Here is a 24,415-nt window from a genome sequence, read left to right as displayed (position 1 = left end):
CGCCTGCTGACCAGGAACATATGTGCTGGACTGTTCCAAGAGTAAGAACTAAATTTCTAGAGTGTTCGTTTGAGCCACCGTACACTTTCAAGTCCGTATTTCACAGTTGTGTAGCCCACCCTAACTAACAGGTTATAGTATCCATAAATGGGGGCAATACAAATCACTTGTTGTAAAAAGAAGGCATTTCATAAAAAAAATACAAAATTGTCTCATTTGCAACATGGATGGACCTTGAGGATATGATGTTAAGTGAAATAACCAGAGAAAGACAAATACTGCATGATTTCACTCATCTGTGGAAGATAAACACATGGATAAAGAGAACAGATTAGTGGTTACCAGAGGGGAAGGGGCTCGAGAGGGTGGGCAAAAGGGATAAAGGGGCACATATACACGGTGATGGATAAAAATTAGACTACGGAGGTGAGCACAATGAAGTGTATTCAGAAATTGATAAACAGTAATGTACACCCGAAATTACACAGTGTTATAAACCATTAGGATCCAAATAAATTAATCGGAATAAAATAAAATAAGTAAAAAAATTAAAAAATAAAAAGAAGGCATTTAGTCCGACATGATTGAAAACCACTTCTGTAGTCTGCACTGACCAATACCAGAACCAGCAGACACGTGTCTGTTGAGCACCAGGAATGGGACCAGCCCAAATTGAGCTGTGCTGTAAGTACGAAATATAGACTCGATTTGGAAGACTTAAAACAAAAAATAATGGAAAATTTCTCATCAATAATTTTGAATATTGATGACATGTTATAATAATATTTTAGATATATTGGGTTAAATAAAATATATTATTAAAATTAATCTCATATGTTCCTTTTTTTTTTTAATATGGTTACTACAAAATTTAAAAGTACATATGTGGGTCCCCTATATTTTTATTAAACAGGTCCGCTCTAGAACTTCTGGCAACGGTTCTCGCTTCCCAGGTACCAAGGTACTAGCTCCATCTCCAATTTATTTTTTTCTTTCTTTTTTTTTTTTTTTTTTTTTTTGGGGACAGTGATGCTGGACTCTGAACCAAAAGTTGCCCTTTTGTGTGCAGGTTTGGTATTGTGGGGTCCCGGCCTGTGGATGATTCTCCCAGTGCTGACTGAGCTGCACTCATCCTGCATCCCTAGGTTTATTCTTGTGAACCAAGGGTGACCCAATTACCATATCTTGCGACTTTTTCTAATTCCAAGCAGGCCTCTGGGAGACCGTTTTAACTCTCGAGTTTTGTCACGTGAGCTTTCAGTCTTCGTGGCTTTTCAGGAGAAAAGCGACAATCACTGTCATTTCCTGAGCTTGCTTTCAGTCTGTCCTCTGGCTGAAGAAGGCATCCCTTCCGTGGGTTCTGTGTTAAAATGGGGACTACCGTGCTTGGAACTCTCCACACCCTCCCTCAAGGGGCGTCCTCAGGCCTGTGACGGCAGCCTTTCAGCTGGGCCGTACCACCTGCTATCATGTGTGCACTCTGGGATCATTGAGGCCAGGCAGACAGCTGTCACACTTGGGAGGAGAAATTTCATGAATCAGATTACAAGGTTTCTTAAATTCTTTGAGCGCTCTTGTGCTATTTGGTTTATAGAAACTTATGAGCCCTTATATTAATTTTTTAAAAACCTCAGGAATTTCCAAAAGAAAAACATTGATTGCCAATGTTTTAAATGTTTTGGGTCTTTTAAGAAAACCATTCCTGTTGAGACAGCAGCTCAAAAGGGAAACAAAGATTTGGGTTAATGACCTTGGTTATTATGTTACAAATAGACAGTCATTATGTTACAACTCAGTGCTTTCTAGTTGAAAATGTTAATACTTGCTATTTAAGTGTAAAAAGAGGAAAATTTCAAACAACATTTTTTTTTTTGAGGAAGATTGGCCCTGAGCTAACATCTGTGCCCTTATTCCTCTACTTTATATGTGGGATGCCTACCACAGCATGGCTTGACAAGTGGTGCGTAGGTCCTCGTCCAAGATCTGGGATGGTGAACCTTGGGGCCACCCATGCAGAGCACGCAAACTTAACTGCTACACCACTGGGCCAGCCCTTTGTTACCAAAGCAGGTTCGTTTTTGCCTGCTGCCCAGAAAGCCAAACACCGAGACGACAAGATTGCAGCAGAGAGAGGGTTTACTCACAAGGCAGCCATGTGAGGAAGCGAGAGCATGAGCCTTAAATTCCCTTCCTCCATCTCCAATTTAGATATGAGTTTTGACTCTGCCCTCTTCCTTGGTTTTACAGTCTCCATTGTTTCAGGTGAGAACTTCCCACTTGCCCCTGGGAATTCCACATTTACCAACCCTGGGCTCCACTGGTGTGTGTATGTGGGGAAAGACTGAGGATTCCAGAGCCTAAGAGCATTTTATTCCTTCATTATTAATTATTTCTAAGGGGATTAAAGGTGTTATGAGAGAGACAAAGATGGGGGAGAGGGAGATAGAGAAGAGAAAGAGAGAGGGAGAGAGAAATTCAGACACAATGATTCCCAGGGAGAAAATAACCATTAAAAGAAAAATAAAAAAGGATAATTTCTCATAATTAAAGGAAAGGCATTATGGCAGACACTGATAAATCACTAACTTATTCCCAACCTGCTCTTCTCTGATGACCTTCTACTATGGCAGAAAAAGGTAAATGCTTGCCTTCTCAGACTCCCTTGCTGCTAGGAATGGCTGCACGACATAGTCCTGGAATGAGACATAAGCAGAAGTCTGCTAAGAACTTCTGGGAAAATTTTTGCTTTCCTGGCAAAAGGAACAGAAGCAGATAGCATTGTTCCTTTTCCTTCTTGCTTTGGAGACAGACTTGATGTCTGGAGCTGCAGCAGCCATCTTGGAATCAAGACTTTAAAAAACAAGAGAAACAGCAAGAGAATCACAAAGATGTCAGCCTTAATGTTCTTGAGCCACTGATCCAACACAGGAATTTCTACCTCCTGACCATTTGTTCTGCAGTTTAAAAAAACAAACAAATAAGTCCTATAGGCTAAGTTGTCTTGCAGCCAGATACCATGCTAGGCACTTTCCTTTAACAACCCACTTTACAGGTGAGAAACCTGAGGGTCAGAGAACCCTACTAATTGTGTTGGAATGTGAGCCCAGAATTGTCTGAGTCCAAAGCCTAGAGTGTTTCTACTACACTAAGCTGTTTATATTCTCTTGTTTCCTAGCTAATCACTGAACTTAGAAATACCCCAAGTTCACTGGGAACATACAGGCTGTCTTCCCAGGTCAAAGTCACCAGAGGGCCCAGTCCCAGTTACTACCCACTTCCTGCTGGTGGCCTCCTACTCACGGGCTTCACCATCCGGAGGCTTCAGCCCATCTGGCCACAAACCTGGGTAAGCCTTCATGCAAGGAGCCCTGCTCTCCCCCAGCCTTGGGGGCACACTCACAGAGCCCCAGAGGCCAGACAACTGCGCCTCATTGGGAACAGGAGTCATTCTTTCCTTCACAGAGTTCCTCATGGATGGGGCCTCTGGCTCTTTCCAGAGCTCAGTGGAATCTGTAGAAAAGTCTGCAGCTGGAACATCTTCACCCTGCTGGCCTGAATCAGGAAGAAGAAAACTGCCGTGACTCAGAGCAGAGGCCAGAGCAGGGCTGCCACTGCAACGGGAAAAGACCTCATCGCAGAGATTTCTGCTTTACAACTACAACTATATGGGCACCCACGATGGCCTCGTGGCTGACAGTTGCTGCCTCTGCCAGGTAAAGAAGCACAGGGAAAGGCAAAAAGCAGCTTTGCTAGTTCCAAAACAGTGCCGACTCAGAGAACCTCCTCGCTGCTGGTACTCTTCCAGCCTCGTCGTGGCACAAATGCTACCACAGCTGACCCACACTTCTCTCTCACAAGAAGGGCAAACTTGAGGCCACAAGGTGACAAAAGCAGCTCAGAAACAAAAGGACTGTCTTTGCCACAGTCAGAGTGCCTTTCCTAAAGCAGAGCCCTCCTCTGGGTCCAGTGTGAGTTTTCACAGTTCTATGTCACATGAAAGAGTGACAACGATCTCTATTCCTGACTTAATTGTGGCATTATACCCCACATTCACTGTGAGCATGGCTTCGGTTCCTGATAAAAACTAAAGACTATATCACACCGAAAACCATCTTCTGTAGTATAACCCTAAAAGAAACATTTTTGAGGGATTAAAATATATCAGGAAAAAGAGTCAAACATTTATTTGGCAGTTGCAACACTAAGCTTGCTTGCTTGCTTTATTCATTCATTCATTTATTCATTCATTTGAGGAAGATTAGCCCTGAGCTAACATCTGCCGCCAATCCTCCTCTTTTTGCTGAGGAAGACTGGCCCTGAGCTAACAACCATGCCCATCTTCCTCTACTTTATATGTGGGATGCCTGCCACAGCATGGCTTCATAAGCAGTGCAGAGGTCTGCGTCTGGGATCCAAACCAGTGAACCCCAGGCTGGCAAAGCATAGTACACAAACTTAACCACTATGCCACTGGGCTGGCTCCCTAAGCATTTTTCATACACTGTCATTTCATTCTCAAAATTACAACCATCCCATTCATTATTCAAATGAGGAAACCAAGATTTAGAGGAGGAAACAGACTAAGGCGATACGGCTAGTCAGGATCTAAATCCATATCTGGAGCTGTCTGGGACCAGTTTGTGTTTTTCCTAGACTGCCTCTAAGAAATAAGAAGAGAAATAAACACCCCAATAATACTCAAAAGAGGTAACTTTGGATAATTAAATGTATAAATTAATCAGCCACTGGACTTCCTCCCCAGATGGGCCATTGTGTAATTATACAGGCCAGAATCATACACAGGCTTTCAGGTTTCGGTGTAAGGCTGGGGGAATCCACTCTGCCCCACCACGTCATCCACTACAGACCATGGTGCATGCTGGCCTTGGGGCCTCTGTGTTACAGGGCCACAGCAGCAGGTGCCAGAAACCTGGAGGACAGTCCCCATCCTGCCTTTTGTTTTGCACACTCCTAGGCTCACTGTGGGAAGCCATGAGATTGCACTTTTAGAAGGCTGGTTAGGCACTCCCGCCAGGACTGTGGTGCTTACGCTGGGGACATGGGGGCAGGGAGTCCACTGGCCTCACAAGACAAACCACCAGAGCACCTATCGTGGATAATTTTGCACGGAAAACCTTTATGTTCCAGTCTCTGTTCTAAGCACTGGAAACACAGGCAGAAATAAGAAAAGCAAGGATCCTGCACTTAGGAAGCTTTTAGTGACCACTCGGTGACCCACATGGAGGAAAGACCAGACAATTCTCCAGAATATTCTGGATTGTGTAAGATGTCCCCACCTGGTATACAACTCTAGGATGGGAAGAGGTATCCCAATAATGGAGATTGCATTTCCCTCAAATTCAGTAGGATGAGGAGTTTGGAGCAGATTAAATATGATGTAGAGAAAGGAAAGAAATGTGACTTTTTTAACATCCCATGTTGTAGAGTAAAATTCATACCAATTATATATTCTACGTCATATAACTAAGGTGGCTTTGTTGCTTTTTCTCAGAATAGATATAAAAGACAAGGAGAGTGACTTGTCACCTTATTTCTCTGCAAAATGTGCTAAGGACATCTAATCTCACCGTCTCACACTTGCAAGTTTGGTCTAACTATAATTCAAGGTTTGGTATGTACTCTCAGTTTCAGTCACGTCCCCATTGGCTAAGTGAGTAAGAAAGAATAGTATTCTCATAATGACAACTTTTCGGGGTTGTGCCTCGGGTCAGAACATTTCTAGCCTTTTATTAATATTAGTTTCTCTTTATCCCCAGTCAAATGCTTAATGGAAATCAACGTATTAAAATTAGGTCCTGAAGAGCTAAGAGTAAAAGACAAATCACTCAGAGAACAAATAACCTCAGCAATGCTCATGAACCCTCAAAACCAAGACTTTCTTGATTTCTTGATAAGACTTTCTCATGGTTGGATCTTGGAAGAATATCCAACACAAACATTGGAAGAACATCATTATGGCAGCTGTTGTCAGTAGTTTTTTCTTTTTCCTTTCTCAAAATCTTTTCAGGTCTGTTCTTTACAAGCTCAAAGAAATGTATTCCCTTCAGAAAGATCAACTTACACCCAACAGCAAAAGGAATGACATCTATGAGATCCCTACAGCTGGCTCATCCTAAATTCATTCTAATCCTGGGTGAGGCTAAGGGCTGAGACTTGAGTACAATGTTCATCAAGATTCAAGAGACTGGGCCCTCCCAGCAGGACCCCCCCCCCCCACCCCCGACAAAACTCTGGAAACGCAAATGAGCTTTCCCCTTACCTGAAAGAATGGCGAACTGTCTGTGAAGTTGTTCAATTATATCCACTGCCACCAAAGGCCTGATTTCCTGCTGCATAATTTCATCTGCACAAATGAAATAGAAATCAGGTTAAATCCTTGCAAATTACAAAGAGAAAGCAAAAGGAAGGAAGGGAAGCGCCACTACTGGAGAAATCGGGGACTTATCAAGACACGGTTATGGGCACATTATTCTCTTGAGAACTCGATTCCTGAGATGCAGGGAGGATGCGGGTTTTGTGTGGTTTTGATACTGGCCCTGATATCAGCTCCCCTACATTAAACCCAGCATATATGGGGTTAAAACCAAAGCACTCATTCCCTGCTTACTCCCTGGCTTCCTGGCTCCAGAATCTACTATCCACCATGCAGACAAATGGTCAAGGACAAGCACCTGCAAATGCCCTTATCATCCTCCTCTCTGTAAGCAGCCTCCCAAGGCCAAACGCAGGCTGGTGGGAAAGCTCCAGCAAGGCCACAAACTCCCTCCCCTCCCTACAAACAGAGACATTCCTTGCAACCTTCAAAACTCCCGGCCTCCCACCTTTCAGGGAGACGAGACGAATTTGAGGGCTCACTCTTGTCTCCTAGCTGACATCACCCAAAATTAAAACCCTTTCCTTGCCATAAGCCTGGCATTCCAGTTTTTATTTGGCCCCTCTTGTGTGGCGGGTAAAGAACCTATGTTTGTAGCAGGTAACAATCTTAAGCTTATACACACGAGCACAGGAACACATTCTAGAGTCTCTCCCAAGGTTTTGGGGAGGGATCAGTGCAAGGAAGGGGTCCTGAAGTTTCAGCTTCAATAGCTTCACAGTAAACCTGCCAGATGGTCTCATTACCAAGGCAGGTATTTAGGTATCTGCCTACTCCTTTGGGTCTGCAGAAGGACATTTTAAACACAAACAACATAAGTTACCAGAGTTCATGTCAAGCTGGATCATAAAATCAACCTGGGATTTATGAAGGTTCTTCGATTTTTGTTTCCCTCCTCCCCTCGTCTTCTTTCCTTTTTGCCTCCCTTCTTTGTCACCTCCATTCCTTTTTTCTTTTCCTTCCAGAATACTTCAAGGGGCCTCTTCGCACTGCCAAGCATGTTTAAGGAGGCACTTCTGCATTTTGCCAATTAAAGATGCTCCTTACTGAGTAAAAGACTATGGGTTTCCAAGGCAAAAATTCAAATCTTTGAAGCACAAACCTACAAATGTCCTCTAACCCTAACAGATGATTTATAAACCCTAAGATTTGCCTTCTACCCATTTGGGGAGAGGGGATTAGAGAGAGGGGGACACTGGGTGGAACCCCTTAGCCTGTGCTGGAAGAGCCTGGGCATTTTCACGCTCTCTCTGCCTAAGATATTATCCTCATTTAACTGTTTTACCAGGAATCTCACAGAATGAACAGGTTACACTTTCACAGCAAACATCTGGATTAAGGCACGAGCCAAATAGCCTTGTACATTGACGATAAATAGGAATCTCCTATCGATTCTGTATAGAGTTGAGGTAATGTTATGATATTCTGATGTTGACGAAGCAGAAGGTAATATTTGGGAAGCTCCTCCAAGAGCCTTGGTTTCTACTTCCCAGCTTTGGGGTGAAGGTTAAAGGAAGTGATGCGTATGGAGATGTACACAGTAGGTGCTCAGTTAACGCTAGTTATACCCATTGCTCTGGACAGACCTTTCTCAGATTTGCTTCCTGAGAGTCTTGTCAGGGGTGTGGCAAGTGCCAGCTTAAACCCCAAGACCCTTCTGAATGAATCCTACCACTTTTCCTGGAGGAAAGGGGGTAAACCCACCCCAGCACCTCTTCCACTCTGAATTCACTAAAACTTCAAAGAACTCCTGCATCACTGTCAATTTTGTGGATGCAATGATGGCATTGTAGTTATATTTCACAAAAAGAGAGGGCCTTCTCTGTTAGATACACAAAGTATTTAACAGTAAAATGATATGAAGTCTGAGATCTCCTTAAAAACACTCCAGCACTGGGGCTGGCCCCGTGACTGAGTGGTTAAGTTCACGCACTCCACTGCAGGCTGCCCAGTGTTTCGTTGGTTCGAATCCTGGGCGCGGACATGGCACTGCTCATCAAACCACGCTGAGGCAGCGTCCCACATGCCACAACTAGAAGGACCCACAACGAAGAATATACAACTATGTACCGGGGGGCTTTGGGGAGAAAAAGGAAAAAAATTTTTTAAAAATCTTAAAAAAAAAAATACTCCAGCACTCCCCTCTGCCAAAAATGTCAGGGAAGGTGGGAGATGAAAGCAAATTGACAAAATGTGGATGATTGTTGAAGCTGGTTTATGGGTCCATGGGAGCTCATTATACAATTCTATTGCATATATTTCAAATTTTCCATGATAAACTGTAAATTACAAGTGGACAACAATATAGAGAATTTCAGCAGAAACAGAATTCATGTAATTGAAGAGTTTTTCAGAACACAATCTCCCAGTGGTCTGGGAAAGAGGCATACTCAAAAACAGAGCAGCATTATTATTTTTTCATTCCTGAGGGGGCATATTAAAAAGACAATGACTCCAGAGAAAAACCAAGATCATAAGATGCAATTTATTATTATTGTATCTCATTATTTGAGGTATGCTTTGAATTAAACATTTTAAATTAGTAAAGAGGTAAGAGCTGAAAGGGACAACAGAAATGAGTTAAGCCAACCATCTCTCTGCCCTGTCTTTTTCTAAATGAAGAAGTGAAGACCCAGAGAGATTCCGACAGTTTAAGTGTGGAGCCTGGGTCAGGCCCGGATCACCTGATCTAAGAGGAGAAAGCTCAGCCATACGTGATGGAGTTCGCAGACCCTCAGCCTTGAGGAGCAGCGGCATCTACCACCCCTCAGAGGCTGACTAGTGTCTCTCATCATGAGAATCTGTTTGCCCAGCCTTCCAACAGAGATCTTTCTCACCTACCTCCTATGGTTACCAAATGAACAGAAATAAAATTTATGATTTGATTTTTCTAGAATTAGAATGAGCTGATCTGCCTGTGGTCCAGGTTTTGCTGAGAGAGCTTGGTCCCCAGCCAGAGACTGATGTGGTAATCCTTGAAGTCCTCCCAGCAGAGGAGTCACGTGACCCATCCTGGTCCGGATGCAACAGATCATGAGAGTTTCTCGGACTCAGCGTTTACCGAGAGCATGGAAAGGACCTCAGATACTCTCAGCTTTTAGTGATGCCTGACGCTGTGGGTCTGTTGGGATAGGGCATGCTCAGTTCAGCCCCAACATTCATACTCAGTACCAGAAGAGACACAAAGACCAGCCCTGCTGCTGGCAGCCCCTGCTACCCACTCCTCTGTAGATGGAGTGGGGAGGGAGTGCAGTGGGAAAGAGCCTGCCTCCGATCCAGACAGCCCTGCGAGTGAAGTGCCGTTTCTGCCAACTTCCAGCTGGGTGACCGGGGCACCACTCTGGGCCTCAGTGTCCTCACTTGTTTCCTTCTCCAGGAACAGCTGGGCATAACCCATGACAACCCACCAAGGTGGTGGTGCCTGCTGTACTCTGCCTGGCCCCCCGGTCCTGTTGCTATTTTTGCTGCTTGCTATTTTTGATGTGTATGGATTAGGGAAAAACTTTCTCTTTGTCACCTACACAAGGCAAAAGGAAGTGATAATTCGATTTCAACACAATGTCTATCCTGGACAAAGTTACAAATAGATTAGGGGAAAATTCATCCCTTTTCTAGCCCTGAGAAGTATACAGATGTGTGATTGTCTGTTACCCCAGACCCACAGTTCCAGAAATGCAGAAGGCGTCAAAGGCCACAACACAGCCTTCTAGGTGATGGATTAACAGCCCAGTACATCCTGTGGGAATTCAGCTGTAGGCAGCAAGCAACACCTCTGCGTTGTCCACTCTCCAGTCTGAGAGCGCAGGGCGGGTGCTGGGGCAGACCTACTGCTCGCAGCCATCCTCCTCAGAGCAGAGGGCAGGAAGCAGCGCTGATAACAGCTGGCTGCTGTCTGAGTGTTGCAACTGCTAAGGAATAAAGAGCAGTGAAACGCTTAGCCCCCGGCTCTTGCTCTTCTGAAATTTTGCTCACACTGGAATTTAAAAGACTCAAGTATCATCTGAGAAAAAAAGAACCAAATTATAAAATCAATACATTGGTTAAGGAAAAAAGGGTATGGTCTGGACCAGAGAGGGAAGGCAGCCCCAAGTTTGACAGACCCTGCAGCATTACTACTCTACCCACTACCCAGAGAATCTGCTGGGCAGAAAGAACGGAAGGGTCTGCCAGTTAGCCAAAGTACGAATGGGACCAGGATCGCCACTCAGCCACAGTACAGCATGCCTCTCTGTTAATAACACTGAGGAGAGCTGTGGGCAAGCACTAACAAGGCACTTTACAGATTAACTCATGTACTTATGTAGATAATGACAGTAAAGGAACGCACCTAGCACTAAAAGGAACCACCTCCAGCCCACCCCGCTCTCCCACCCCCACAACTAGACCACATTTGACTGCTGAGAAAAACCACCTGTGACCAGAGGCTCTGAGAAATTAGTTGTTGGGCTGGTAGAAAAAGCCACTCTATGGGGTCACGCTGTGTTTCACTTCTCTTTCGTACTGGCCAAATCAGAAATAACATAAACCCACTTTCCCTTCTTCTACTGGGTCCTGTCCTACAGTGATGCTTGATCTGAACCATAAGACGTAGTATTGAAGTCTTGTCCATAAATTGACAATGAATAAAAGGCATTTGAAAAGCAGACAGAAGAAGTTTTTAAAGGAGAAATTTAGACGATTTCTTTAAATCAAGAAAACTGAAAAATGTACAACTTCCTAGTAGTCAAATAAGGCTATTAAAACAGCAATAGACTATCCCATTTCATATAGAAAATAACAGATTCTAACACACAATGCTGGGGTTATGTTGGAAAACTAATACTTCTGCAGAACCTCAGGGAGCGAAGCTGGTAGCATCCTTTTAGAAAAGTAGTTTCACAATATTTTACCCAGTGATTATTGTGTAGGTTACATACCAAACCCTTCATACATGTACATCATCTCATTTAATCCTCAAGACAACTCTAAGGGAGATAATTGAACTAGACTCGCAGTAGCTCTTCCAAGGTCAAGCAGAGCCAGAATTTGAACCCAGCTTGTTCTGAACCCCAAAGCCCAATGTCTTAACCATCACAATACGGAGCTTCAACACAGACTCATTAAAATCTTCATAATCTTTTAGCCATTCATCCTGTATCTGGAAATTTATCCCAAGGAAATAATAAAACAAAAACTTTATACATAAAAATGTAGACTGGAATATTATTCATAAGAGTGAAAAAAAAATGGAAGCAATCATATAATTATGAAGACCATGTCCACAGAAAAAGACTTAAGATATAATATCAAGGACAGAAAAATCATACGTATGGTGGGATTGCAACCAGGTTTAAAAACAAAGCAAGAAGAAAGCACGTGGTGTGTTTGTGCACGTGTGTGTAGGCATATGAGAAAAGAACGTGTGAAACAGTTATGTCAGAGTGATAGAATCACCTGTAGTTACCTCCTTTAGTTTACACAGAGAAAAGTATGCTCTGGTACCCTTTATTGTTTATGCTAACAGGACTTTATTGAAGCATAATTTACATGCAGTACAACACACAAATCTTAAGTGTACAGTTTGATGAATTTTGACAAATGTATACACTGATGGAACCATCAAACAGATCAAGACAGGGACCATTTCCATCACCCCAGAAAGTTCCCTTGTGACCCCTGCTCCAGGCCTCGCACTTCTGAGAGCTCCAATATCACAACCTTCCCTCCCATAAATATACATATTCAAGACCACATGGGTGCCGCTGTCACTCATGATCCAGAACTCAGCGCTGGCAGGGCACACTGCAGCCCTACACCTCTATTCTCTTAATGCCCTCGGGGCCCCAGGGAGATGCTGCTCCACATCTTTGGTGTATATCATCAAAAGAAAAGGCGACTGCATCCCAAGGCTATGACGGTTTGTGGGCTGTGCCACTGCTGATACCAGGGGCAGACGCTGCTTCGGAGCGCTGGGAGGACTGGAGCCGCGAGGATGTGAGCAGCGGGAGTGCTTGGTAAGAGAAAAGACACAGGAATGAACTGGTCAAATCCTTCCTCTCACATGGCAGGAATGCTGTAGATTCTTATATAATGAAATGTCCAGTACCACGAAGCATCAATGTTCTTACTTTTCTTTTTCTTCCAATTCACAATACAAATATATTGAAATTTTGAACTCGTTGAACACAATCACATTTTACTTAGATCACATTTGCTTTAGATCCCTGCTCTCAACAGAGCTCAAATCATGTGAAAATCTCATAACATAGTGCTTTTGCTGACATGAAGGCAAGAAAAAATATTTTACGGATTAACAAATGACTCATGGATTGATTCCAGGTATTTTCGCTGTAAGCATCTTTGCCACAAGCAGTTTCACCACAAGCATTTTCAACACACAACTAATTGGCTGTGAAGGCAATTTTCTGTAAAAGATAAAAATAAGTCGTTGACTGACAGTTTTAGTTTCATTACGGTTTCATTTGGTTTCAAATGGTTTTCACTGGGTTTCATTTGGCTCATATGCTTTTTATTTGGTTTCATTTGGTTACAAATATGCATCCTAATATTTGGATGAAATTATAACCTCTCTTAATGAAGGAAAACATTTTAGCAAAAAAAAAGAAGAAAATGTGATGCCAGACAAGGAGATAAATCAACAAGCAAAATAAAAAAGTATAACACTATGAATGAAAGATTTGGAAGACATGTGCTTAGGTAACAATCCACAGAATAAAATCATCTCTTTGACAGTATTGCCATGAGTCTACATACATTTAAATATTCAAATATTTGTATGCAAATATTTTGTATTTTCATTTTTCAGCCTTTTTAATTTTGTGATTGATTTTTCATGTTTCATTATGAAAACCACTTGTAACCAAATGAAACCAAACCTGTCAACCAGTTATTTTATCTTTTACAGCAAAACTGCCTATGGCCAATGAGCTGCACGGCTGAGACCGCTATAGTAAACAGCTTACGGCAAAAATACTGGACACATTATGGATTATGTATATCTTCATTACTCACCCCAATTTCATTGGCCCATCAACACAACACTCAGACATGTGCAATAATTCAATTTAGTCATCTTTGATATTTTCTGATTTTTAGTCGTATAAAAACCATAGTTTTATACATATTTTAATTTTGTTCCTATGAGGGTATGTTTGTCAAGGTAGGAAGATAGAATGTATTTTATTGAACTGTGGCGTGTGGGCCTCCATTTGTACTCTTGCCCCTGGCTGTGCAAAGGCCTGTTTAAAAGTGCTTGGAGGATGGACAGCATACTACCAGGCATACATGTTTCTGTTTTGGAATACTTGTCCAAATCCCTTTGCTCCCTTTTCTTTTTCCATTGCAGACAAATTTGATACATTTTTTTTAAAGCGTCTTAATTTCTGCTGACATTTCACACCGTACCCTCACATGAGACAAGCACTGCAGAGATGGAAGTTTCCATGCAAAGACTTTCCTTAGCAACAGTAGCTGGAGATGAGGCTCTCCTGTAGCCGTTCCTGTCTCCAGGAGAGGGAAAACCAGCCCTGCTACCCGGGGCATTCTGAATAAAAAGCAATCAAGGCCCTGGAGGAAATTAAGAAAACCTGTGAAAATACCTAATCCTCCCCTTCTGCAAGGCTCTCCCGTTTCAGCACTAGATTTCAGTGTCCCCACCTGCATTTTTTTTTTTTTTTGAGGAAGATTAGCCCTGAGCTAACATCTGCTGCCAATCCTCCTCTTTTTGCTGAGGAAGACTGGCCCTGAGCTAACATCCGTGCCCATCTTCCTCTGCTTTATATGTGGGACGCCTACCACAGCATGGCTTGCCAAGCGGTGCCATGTGCACACCCCAGATCTGAACCGGCAAACCCCAGGCCAACGAAGCAGAACCTGCACACTTAACTGCTGTGCCACTAGCAGGCCCGCCCCGGCCGCCCCCCCCCCCCCACATGCATTTTAATCAATATGGCCACAGGGCAGTGCTTCCCACATTACCCAGGCTACATAAATCACCTGGGTTTTACAATGCAACTGCAGATTCAGTGGGCTTGGGGAGGGGCATTTCTAACAAGCTCTCCTGATGCTGCTGACTCAGCACAGAAGCAACCAGACGCTGATTCCAAGGCCTTAGAGTATCTTGGTCCTTTCCTGTTGCTTATGAAAATGCAGCTCAGGAAAAAAAAGGCTTTTATTTGTGTTGTCCACTAATCTGCTTCTCTCATCATTCAATAAAAATTATCATCGTATGTATTCAAAGTATTCTCAAAACTGAGGCCCGGATAGTGTAACTTTTGGCCTAAAATTTCCTTCTGTGCTGACTTTGGGGTCAGCACCCTGGGAAACAAGCCAACTCTGACTTAAGAACCTGCTTACCTCTCCTTCCAGCGCACCTGAAGCCCTACCCCACTGCTCAGTTTGGGCCCCTTAATGCCCGTACCCTCCTCTTCCTCAGCCCACTCCCAGCCCCCAATTCAGTCAAGTCTATTAGCCAGACCCAGGGTCTTGGGTAAAGCAATATAATATGGTCTAACATGAAGAGATGAGAAGACTTGATGTGACTAATGATCACTGAACGTGGCATTCTTGCAAGAGTGTCTACACTTTCATTTTTTTCTAAAGCTACTTAGAGAAAAAACATCTTAACATAAAGGAATCAAAAATGGTAGGATTTTAGACATTTTAGCAAAATGATGGATAAACAATTTTATTTTTGTTTAAGAAAAAGCCCTGGAGACTGGCCAAACACTGCTTCCTTCCTCTCTCCATTTATTCATTCCTTCAGGTACCAGGGAAGCAGAAGGAAAACTAGCGGACGTGCATCCCAGTTCGGCCACTAACCAGCCCCTCCATCTTAAGGTTCTCCCCCTGCAAAATGGGAATGGATAATAATAACATCGCCTTAGAGGGCTGGTGTGTGGACCAGTACTACTATTTTACTGATCACTTACCAGGTGCTCAAAACCGGATGCTGTGCTATGCTGGGAAAGCAAACCTCCAACTGCTGCCTCTTCCTGACCCCCAATAATTAAGTAAAATACGGATCTTGATCAACACACACTTCAATCAGTGTGTCATCTCTTGAGTTTCATGCCCTTAATCCCAAGAAATCACTGTTATACCAAGAAGTCAACTGACAGCACCCCTTGAACGTAAGATTGCAGTAATGTCAGAAAGGCCATTGAGACATTCCTAAAACTTGCATTAAGATACTCCAACTTTCGTTGCTGTCTCGAGTCACAGATAGAATAAAACGATTGACAGCCAAAGCAAGTAGGCGAACGTTTCATAACCTTTTATAGTGAGAAAAAAAGAAAATCAACAATAGTATATGTAATGCTGTGAGTTTAGGATTCACAAATTCTTCATATTCTTCTTTCAAATTACTTCCTCTCCTCACTATTAACAAAACTGTAAAGCTCTGATGATTTAACTTTAGTAGAACTAGGGCAATAATTTCCACCCGAATTCAAGCCCTGTATTGATCCGTGTGCATGCACAGGCGAACACCCACGTGTTTTAAGAACGGAAAGCAAAATCTGATTAACAAGTTGTTCTTTCTTAAGTGGCAAGCACAGGGCAGCCCTTGCCTTTGATAACATGGTATATGTATTATATACTATATAAGTATATGGTATAGAATATAGTATAAGCATGAATCGTCTCAACCAGAAAGTATACCGCAACAACGATGAAATTATTTTAAAAGCACATTTGTCTATTCAATAATTCCCCTCTCTTGAAGAAATAGTTTCCAAGTATAAATAAAGAGTAATGGGAGAGACAGAGACATTTTATTTAATCACCTTTTCTAGCTTGTGATCCAAAGGGAATAAACGTATTATAAACATTTTCAAGGCCACAAAAAGGGGGGGGGGGGGGAGTATATCAATAAGTCCATCCATAAAAGATGTAGTCTTGGAAATAAGCAGTTGCTTCAGCTCTTAGAGCATGTGTCTCACTGGCTTCCACGCACTGTAAGGTATACTTAGAAATGCTGTTCCCTCTCACCCAGCCCACTGAAGGGAGGTGTTTTTCTTTTCTTCTACTCTTAATCCACCAGTCTATCAGCTCATGTGTCTAACATGAAGTCTTAACATTTCAGATTTAACGTTTTTCTTCAGGCTCAACATTATCCTTCAGGAACATGAATTTCATAATCTGGATTCTTATTTTCATTTTACAAGAGCAATGTATGTTGGTCATCTTTAAAAACTAAAAAATACAACTAAACAAAAACAAGAAAAATAAAACTCCTTTATCATTCCTTTACCCCAAATTAAATAGTTATCTCTTGGTGTATAATAGTCAGTACATATACATGTATGTATACACATATATGCTTTTTAAATGGTTCATACTTACACATTGCATCTTAAACCCTGATTTTTTCAGAATATTATGCCATCTCTTTTTAATATAAATTTTTCAATAAGTGACCATGTACAATATTAATAGCTGATTACTGCTTTTTAAAAAAGTCCTTTTTAAACTCCTTAGCAAATTTGAGGCAGTATTGCAAAGTTAGTTTTTTTGATGTAAAATTTGTTAGTTAAACCATTATTCCACTGAGAATAAGGGTGAATAACAAATACACATAAAGGAAAGGCGTCATTGCACTCACAGTACCTTTTTTTGCCATACACTCTAGCTTGACGACACTTCCTAGGAAACGGTGGTAAGCCCTCATCTCTGCCTCCGTGATCCGCACGGAGGTGTAAGGTAAGTATGCAGGGTCTCGCTGCCCACACTTCTTACACCAGGAGGCCATTGGATTCCAGAAACAGTGCCACTTTGTTCTCTCTCTGTTCCTCTCAGCACTGTACTCACATAAATGTGTTTAATCCTTTCTCCTGGCTAATCTCTCTGAAGTTCACTCAAGGTCATCTCATTGCTGAGAGTTTAGCCTTTGGATTGGTAAGTGCTCACAGAATTACAGGCCCAACAGATTACTGGAGTTTCTCATTCGGAAACAAAGGGGAAACTGGAGATGAGGATGTCAGGGTAGAGAGGGAAATCTTAGAGAATCAGAATGTTTTTTCTTTTTTAGAGGAATCAGAACATGAGTCATTCATCAGGCCACTGCATATTTAAAATAAAATAATAGATAGGGATAAAGTTTTTAAAGGACGCTCCTCAGAAAATTTATTTCAGGCCACAATTCTTCCCTCCCACTCTTCCAACCTCTCCAGGTCACCGAGGAATAAAATTCAGAGACTTAACACGGCAGCCAAAAGAAGTCACTATCTAGGCAGGCAGTGTGGCTTGGCACAGCAAACGGTAAAGGTTCACATCCTGAGGTAGGACGTGGAGTGAACCTGTTCTAAAGATCAGGTGCAAGTACAACATCAGGGTTCTAACAGGAAGGATGTTCTTTGCTCGTCATCATCTGACCCAGAGCCCAGTTACCACCAGTTGGGGAAAAGCGAGCTCACCTTTCAGAACTGTGCTGTGCACAGAGGGTGGTACACTCAGAGAGAGACTGCTTTTTCATAATGTATTTTATTTTTGTTCTCCATGCTTAACGTTTTCATTTATTAATGCTATACTCCAAGGCTTAAAGGGAGGGCACAATGTGAAATATCTGATAAATAAATAATAAGTCTCGTACACAAACTTTTAATTTTTATGTGTATTACTCAAGCTAAAATTTCAGAGTAAGGCTTGCAATTGGCCAAGGAGAAACTGGAAGACCTTTTCTATAAAAAGAAAAATTAACTGTTCATTTTTAGGGAGAGGGTAAAATTTACATATACTGAAATATTCAGATCTTATGTATACATTTTATTGAGTTTTGACAAACGGATACATCCACATAACCCATACCCCTCTTAAGATATAGACCATTTCCAGCTACAGAAACTACCTTCATGTCGCTTCCCAGTCAACCCCTGTTGTGATTTTTTAATAGAGACTAGTTTTGTCTATTTAAAAACTTTATATAATGTAATCATACAGTATGTACTCTTTTGTGTCTAGCATCTTTCTCTCAGGATAATGCTTTTGAGATCAGCCATGTTGTATGTATCAGTGGTTCATTCATTTTTAATACTGAGTTGTATCCCATCGTACGGATGGTCACAGTTGGTTTGTCCATTCTCCTGCTGAAAGACACTTAGGCTTTTTCCAGTTTGGGCTATCTATTATGAATAAAGTTGCTATCAACATTCATGTAAAAGTCTGTGTGTGGACATACGTTTGCATTTCTCCTAGATAAAAAACTAGGAGGGGTATTGCTGGGTCAAAGGAGAGGTGTTTACTTAACTTATAGGAATCTGCCAAACCTTTTCCCAAATTGGTTATACTAGAAGGTCTTCTAACATTAGAGGCTGCTCTGTTGAGTAATCCTCTGAGCCAGTTCTTTATTAGTGTTAACTGCACGTGAAGTACTTTAAGAAAACACTTAAATTAAGGAGAAGAAACTTAATATAATTTGAGACTCTAAAACTTATGAAAGCTCTTTTTCTCTCTACCATTAGGTATTGTGAATGTGCTGACTCCAATAAATGCCAAGTCTGAAAGTCTTCTAAAACAAGGCAGCAAATAAAGCAGTTTTCAAACAGCAGCTTATTATATATATCCAAATAGCCCTCCAAAATGGTTGTACCAGTTTGCATTCCCACCACCCCCATGTGGAGGCTCTTTATCTTGCTAAACACTAACTTCTTCACCCTTTCATTCAGATATGAACAGCCATGAATCCTTGGCTGGCATCACAGCACCTATGAGCACGAGCTATCTTTGCTAAAAACGTAAACCCACAATGGCGGTGTGCATGCAACTGCACACACCCAGGGACCACCGTAATTATATCTTTTTGCAGCTTACAGAACTCTAGGGAGAGGCAGACTCTAAAATCTTAGAAATTTTATCACATTTGAATCTATTATATGAACAAACTGTACAGCTCTTATAAAGCTTACATTCCGTGCACTGACCTTGATCATTTGACCAAGATCAAATATCCAGTAAAAGACTGTATTTTCTTTATGTTTAACAATAGATTCTAAAATAACTGGGTCCTAGGTAACTCTCCTTAGAAAAGAGCTGATTATTTCTATCTCAGTGGCAATGGAGATGAATGTGTTCTCCATCTTCCCTCCAAGAAACCACCATTACAGGTAGGAAAGAAAAGAAAAGAAGCTTTCTTAGCACTTTTAGATTCACTCCAGTTAAGAAAAGAAAGTTGCATATGTTTTGTATCTGTGTAGCAGAAGGAACTGAAGCCACCCACCTGCCCATAGATGTCAATGCAAAATGGAGAATGAGAAGCTACAAGCTCAAGAAGGATTTGAATCATCCATAGCATGAGAGCATCTGGGTTACTATTTTTCAGAAGTAAGATCACTGTCATATTAAACATGGAAGGATATTTTTTTCCTTATATAGTCAAGACTTTGTTTTCTTTTGAGAAAAAAAAAAAAATCAACACTCGAATGGCCAGATATATTTGCTGAGGAGACTAAACTGACTTTCCCCCAGAGATGCCCTGGGGGTGAAGGGTGTAACAGGCCTCCTGGTGGTGGAGCTGTGGGGGCTACCACACTCCCACCAGTTGACCACAGGGGCCCAATGACTACAGACCTACTCATCTCCCTGATCTTCTCCTCTCACAGGGGAGCAGGAACACCTCATTCTCTTTGGGTCAGGGAGGAGGGGCTTGCCACATGCGATTACATCCACGTGGAGGAACCCTTCCAGGAAGTGTGCTAAATGGCTATGTGGTTCCCATGGGGGAGTAGGACTGGAGTTCATGGGAACAGAGAGATGGACTTTTAACTTCACACCCTTCTGTACTATTTGCAACATATACAAACAGCATGTATTACTTTCATTAATAAACTAAAAATGTACTAATAAAGATTTTAAAAAATTATTTTTTCTGGGTTATTCACTCCATATACCTAGCTTTCCAACATGCTCCTCAATAATATTTTTGGAATATTGCCTGACTTTTATAAAATTTATTGACTACTATGGAAAAATGTAGATGGTTTTGAAGCTGAGTGATGAGTAAGGTTTGTAAGACTATTCTATTTTTGTGATGTCTTAAAATTTTCATAATTAAAAGTTACACCCAAAGGTTAGTGTAAACTGAGTGCAATATACAAATGAGATAAGACAGTCTTCCTATTGCCTTCAGTGCATGTAACATGCACACACGGAATGAAATCCCTAGACAATGCAAAATAACTTGGGCATTATGATTGGTTTTTTCAAATTATTTCAGTTGAGCTAATACTAAAAATGATATTAAAATGTGGCTTTTAAAACAGACAGCTTGAAACCATAAAACTCCTGGAAACCACAGACAGCATGCTTTGACATTGGTCTTAGCAGGATCTTTTTGAATACCATGTCTACTCAGGCAAGGGAAACCAGAGAAAAAGTTAATGAATGAGACTACATCAAACCAAAAAGCTTTTGCACAGCAAAGGAAACCGTCAATAAATGAAAAGACAACCTACCCATTGAGAGACAATATTTGCAAATCATATATCTGATAAACGGTTAATATTCAAAATATATAGAGAACTCACACATCTCAACAACAACAAAAAATCCAATTGAAAAATGGGCAGATGATCTGACCAGACACTTTTCCAAAGAAGATACACAAATGGCCAAGAGGCACATGAAAGGATGTTCAACATCACTAATTAGCAGGGAAATGCAAATGAAAACTGCAATGAGATATCACCTCACACCTGTCAGAACAGCTATTATCAAAAAGACAAAAAATAAGTGTTGGCGAGGATGTGGAAAAAAGGGAACCCTCATACACTGCTGGTGGTAATGTAAATTGGTGCAGCTGCTATGAAAAACACTGTGGAGGTTCCTCAAAAAATTAAAAATAGAGTGATGTCAGCAATATGGCAGCATGAGCTCACCCAGGACTCTCTCCTCTCCAAATTACAACTAAAAAGAGCAACTGCTTTCCAACCAAAAAAAAAAATCCTAGTAACAGAAATCGTCAGAGAACCACAGCAGCCAAACGACGGAAGGTGGAGAGGCTGGAGCTGCCCTCGGAGGAGCTGGAACGGGGTAGGAGAGAACTTGGCTCCCTCCCCTAGAGACTGGGATCGCTGCTGAGGGTGCAGAAGGAGCGGGGGAGGGCTGCGAGACCGGGGATCGTCCAGGACTCCCATCACCTGCAGTGGAAACCCTCTAATGGGGGAAAGCTTTCTTGTGGGGGAACCCCAGCAAGCCAGGGCACCAGGAGACCAGAAAGTGAGAACTGACCCAAATCCAGGTTGGCGTAAGTGAAAGCGCCCCTCCTCCCCCAAACTACGCTGCGCCCGGCCATTGCGGCTGAAGGCAGAGGGCTCAGAACCAAGGCTCTTGACCCCCATCTAGTGGCAACAGGCTGTAACTGCAGCCGAATAATGGCATCATGCACAAAAGCCACTCCTCTACCATCCAGCAATTTATAAAAGCTCCAGTCCAAAAGGAAAACAATAAAAATACAGAAGTAGGTCCTGAGGGCTTGGAAATGGGTAAACTGAGTGAAGATGAGTTCAAAATAGCTATCCTCAAAATATTCAATGAGGTAAAGGGAAGTATAGAGAAACAAGTCAATGAGTTCTGGAGTTATTTCACAAAAGAGATTGAAATCATAAAGAAGAATCAATTAGAAATACTAGAGATGAAAAACACAATGGATCAGATGAAACAGAATACAGATTCTCTGAATGCCCGTGTAGACACCATAGAGGAGAAAATTAGCATAATTGAAGATAGACAGGCTGAATGGCTCCAGACCGAGGAAGAAAGAGAACTAAGAATTTAAAAAACTGAAGAAAATCTCAGAGAAATAGCTGACTCAATGAGAAAATGCAACTTAAGAATCATCGGAATTCCTGAGGGCGTGAAAAGGAAAATGGAGCAGAAGGGGTGCTCAACGAAACAATAGAACTTCCCAAATCTAGGGATTGAGAGAGAAATTTGTGTGGAGGAAGCTTTCAGATCTCCTAGATTTGTCAATGTAAAAAGACCTACTGCAAGGCACATAGTAGTAAAAATGGCAAAAATGAAGGACAAAGAAAGAATATTCAGGGCAGCAAGGCAGAAGAAAATAACCTACAAAGGAACCCCCATCACACTTTCAGTGGATTTCTCTACAGAAACCTCACAAGCTAGGAGAGATTGGAGTGACATATTCAAAACTTTAAAGGATAAAAGTCTTCAGCCAAGAATACTCTATCCAGCAAGAATATCCTTCAGACATGAGGGAGAAATTAAATATTTTCCAGACAAACAAAAATTAAGGGAATTTGTAACCAAAAGTCCTCCACTACAAGAAATCCTCAAGAAGGTTCTCACACCTGAAAAAAGAAAAAAAGGGAGTAAGGGGTCACAAAACACAGAGTAGGGAGACAAATAGATAGAATCTGAATAGGATAGCAAATATTCAACTATAGCATTAGGATAAAGGGAAGGAAATCACCAAAGCAAAGACAATCTTATCACTCTAACCACAAACTCACAACATGAGTTGGAATAAGAGATAAAAATAATAATTTAGGAGGGGAGGAGGAAAGGGACTGAAACAGTCTAGCCTAAGGAAGTAAGAGACCACCAGAAAATGGAATATGTTATACACAAGATTCTGAATACAAACTTCAGGGTAGCCACTAAACTAAAAAACAGAACAGAGACACAAAGCATAAATAAGGAAAAATCTAAGAAACCCAGCATAAGAAATTGCAGAAGTCAATGGGGAGGCTAAAACACACAGGATGAGAAACAAAGGAAACTCAGGAAAACCAGAAAACAAGTGACAGAATGACAGCATTAAGCCCTCATGCATCAATACTCACCCTCAATGTAAACGGATCGAACTCTCCAATAAGAAGACACAGAGTGGCAAAATGGATTAAAGAACAAGATCCAACAATTTGTTGCCTCCAGGAAACACACCTCAGCTCCAAGGACAAACACAGGCTCAGAGTGAAGGGGTGGAAGACAATACTCCAAGCTAATAGCAAACAAAAGAAAGCAGGTGTCGCAATACTTATATCAGACAAAACAGACTTCAAGATAAGGTAGGTAAAGAGAGATATAGAGGGCCAATATATAATGATCAAAGGGACACTTCATCAAGAAGAAATAATGCTTATAAATATCTATGCACCCAACACAAGAGCACCAAAATTCATAAAGCAACTATTAACAAACCTAAAAGATATCAAAAATAACACAATAATAGTAGGGGACCTCAACACCCCACTCACATCAATGGACAGATCATCCAGACAGAAAATCAACAAAGAAACAGTGGAGCTAAACGAAAAGCTAAAATAGTTGGACTTAATAGACATATATAGAACACTTCATCCAAAACCAGCAGAATATACACTCTTCTCAAGCGTGCATGGAATATTCTCAAGGATAGACCATATGTTAGGAAACAATGCAAGCCTCTACAAATTTTTAAAAATTGAAATAATAACAAGCATCTTTTCTGATCATAATGCTATAAAGCTAGAAATTAATCACAAGAAAAAAGTTGAGAAAGGCACAAGGATGTGGAGACTAAACCATATGCTATTGAACAAGCAATGGATCATTGAAGAAATTAAGAAATCAAACAATACCTGGAGACAAATGAAAATGATAACATGCCATACCAACTCATATGGGATGCAGCAAAAGCTGTATTAAGAGGAAAATTCATCGCAATTCAGGCACACCTTAACAAACAAGAAAAATCCCAAATCAGCAATCGCAAACTACACCTAACGGAATTAGAGGAAGAAGAACAAACAAAGCCCAAAGTCAGCAGAAGGAGAGAAATAATAAAAATCAGAGCAGAAATAAATGCTATTAAAACAAAAAGGCAGTAGAAAGGATCAATGAAACAAAGAGCTGGTTCTTTGAGAAGATAAATAAAATTGACAAACCCCTAGTCAGCCTTACAAAGAAAAAAAGAGAGAAAGTTCAAATAAACAAAATCAGAAATGAAAGAGGAGAAATAACAACAGACTCCAAAGAATACAACGGATTATAAGAGAATACTACAAAAAACTATATGCCAGCAAA

The 24,415-nt window shown here is 41.4% G+C and overlaps 1 protein-coding gene across 1 annotated transcript in view; it reads right to left on the bottom strand.

The window, feature by feature from the left end:
• The window catches only part of MCF2L2 (MCF.2 cell line derived transforming sequence-like 2), a 230,763-nt gene that overhangs the window by 189,517 nt on the left and 16,831 nt on the right, over nucleotides 1–24,415 (bottom strand). The window contains exon 3 of the mRNA XM_046658154.1: nucleotides 6,281–6,364. Coding sequence (XP_046514110.1) covers nucleotides 6,281–6,356 — 76 coding nt within the window. The 5' untranslated portion in view covers nucleotides 6,357–6,364. The remainder of the gene's footprint in view (nucleotides 1–6,280; nucleotides 6,365–24,415) is intronic.

Source organism: Equus quagga, chromosome 4 (genome assembly GCF_021613505.1).
Source record: "Equus quagga isolate Etosha38 chromosome 4, UCLA_HA_Equagga_1.0, whole genome shotgun sequence".
Taxonomy (NCBI): Eukaryota; Metazoa; Chordata; class Mammalia; order Perissodactyla; family Equidae; genus Equus; species Equus quagga.
Note: the sequence above shows the minus strand (reverse complement) of the source record. Positions and strands in the feature narration are given on the sequence as shown.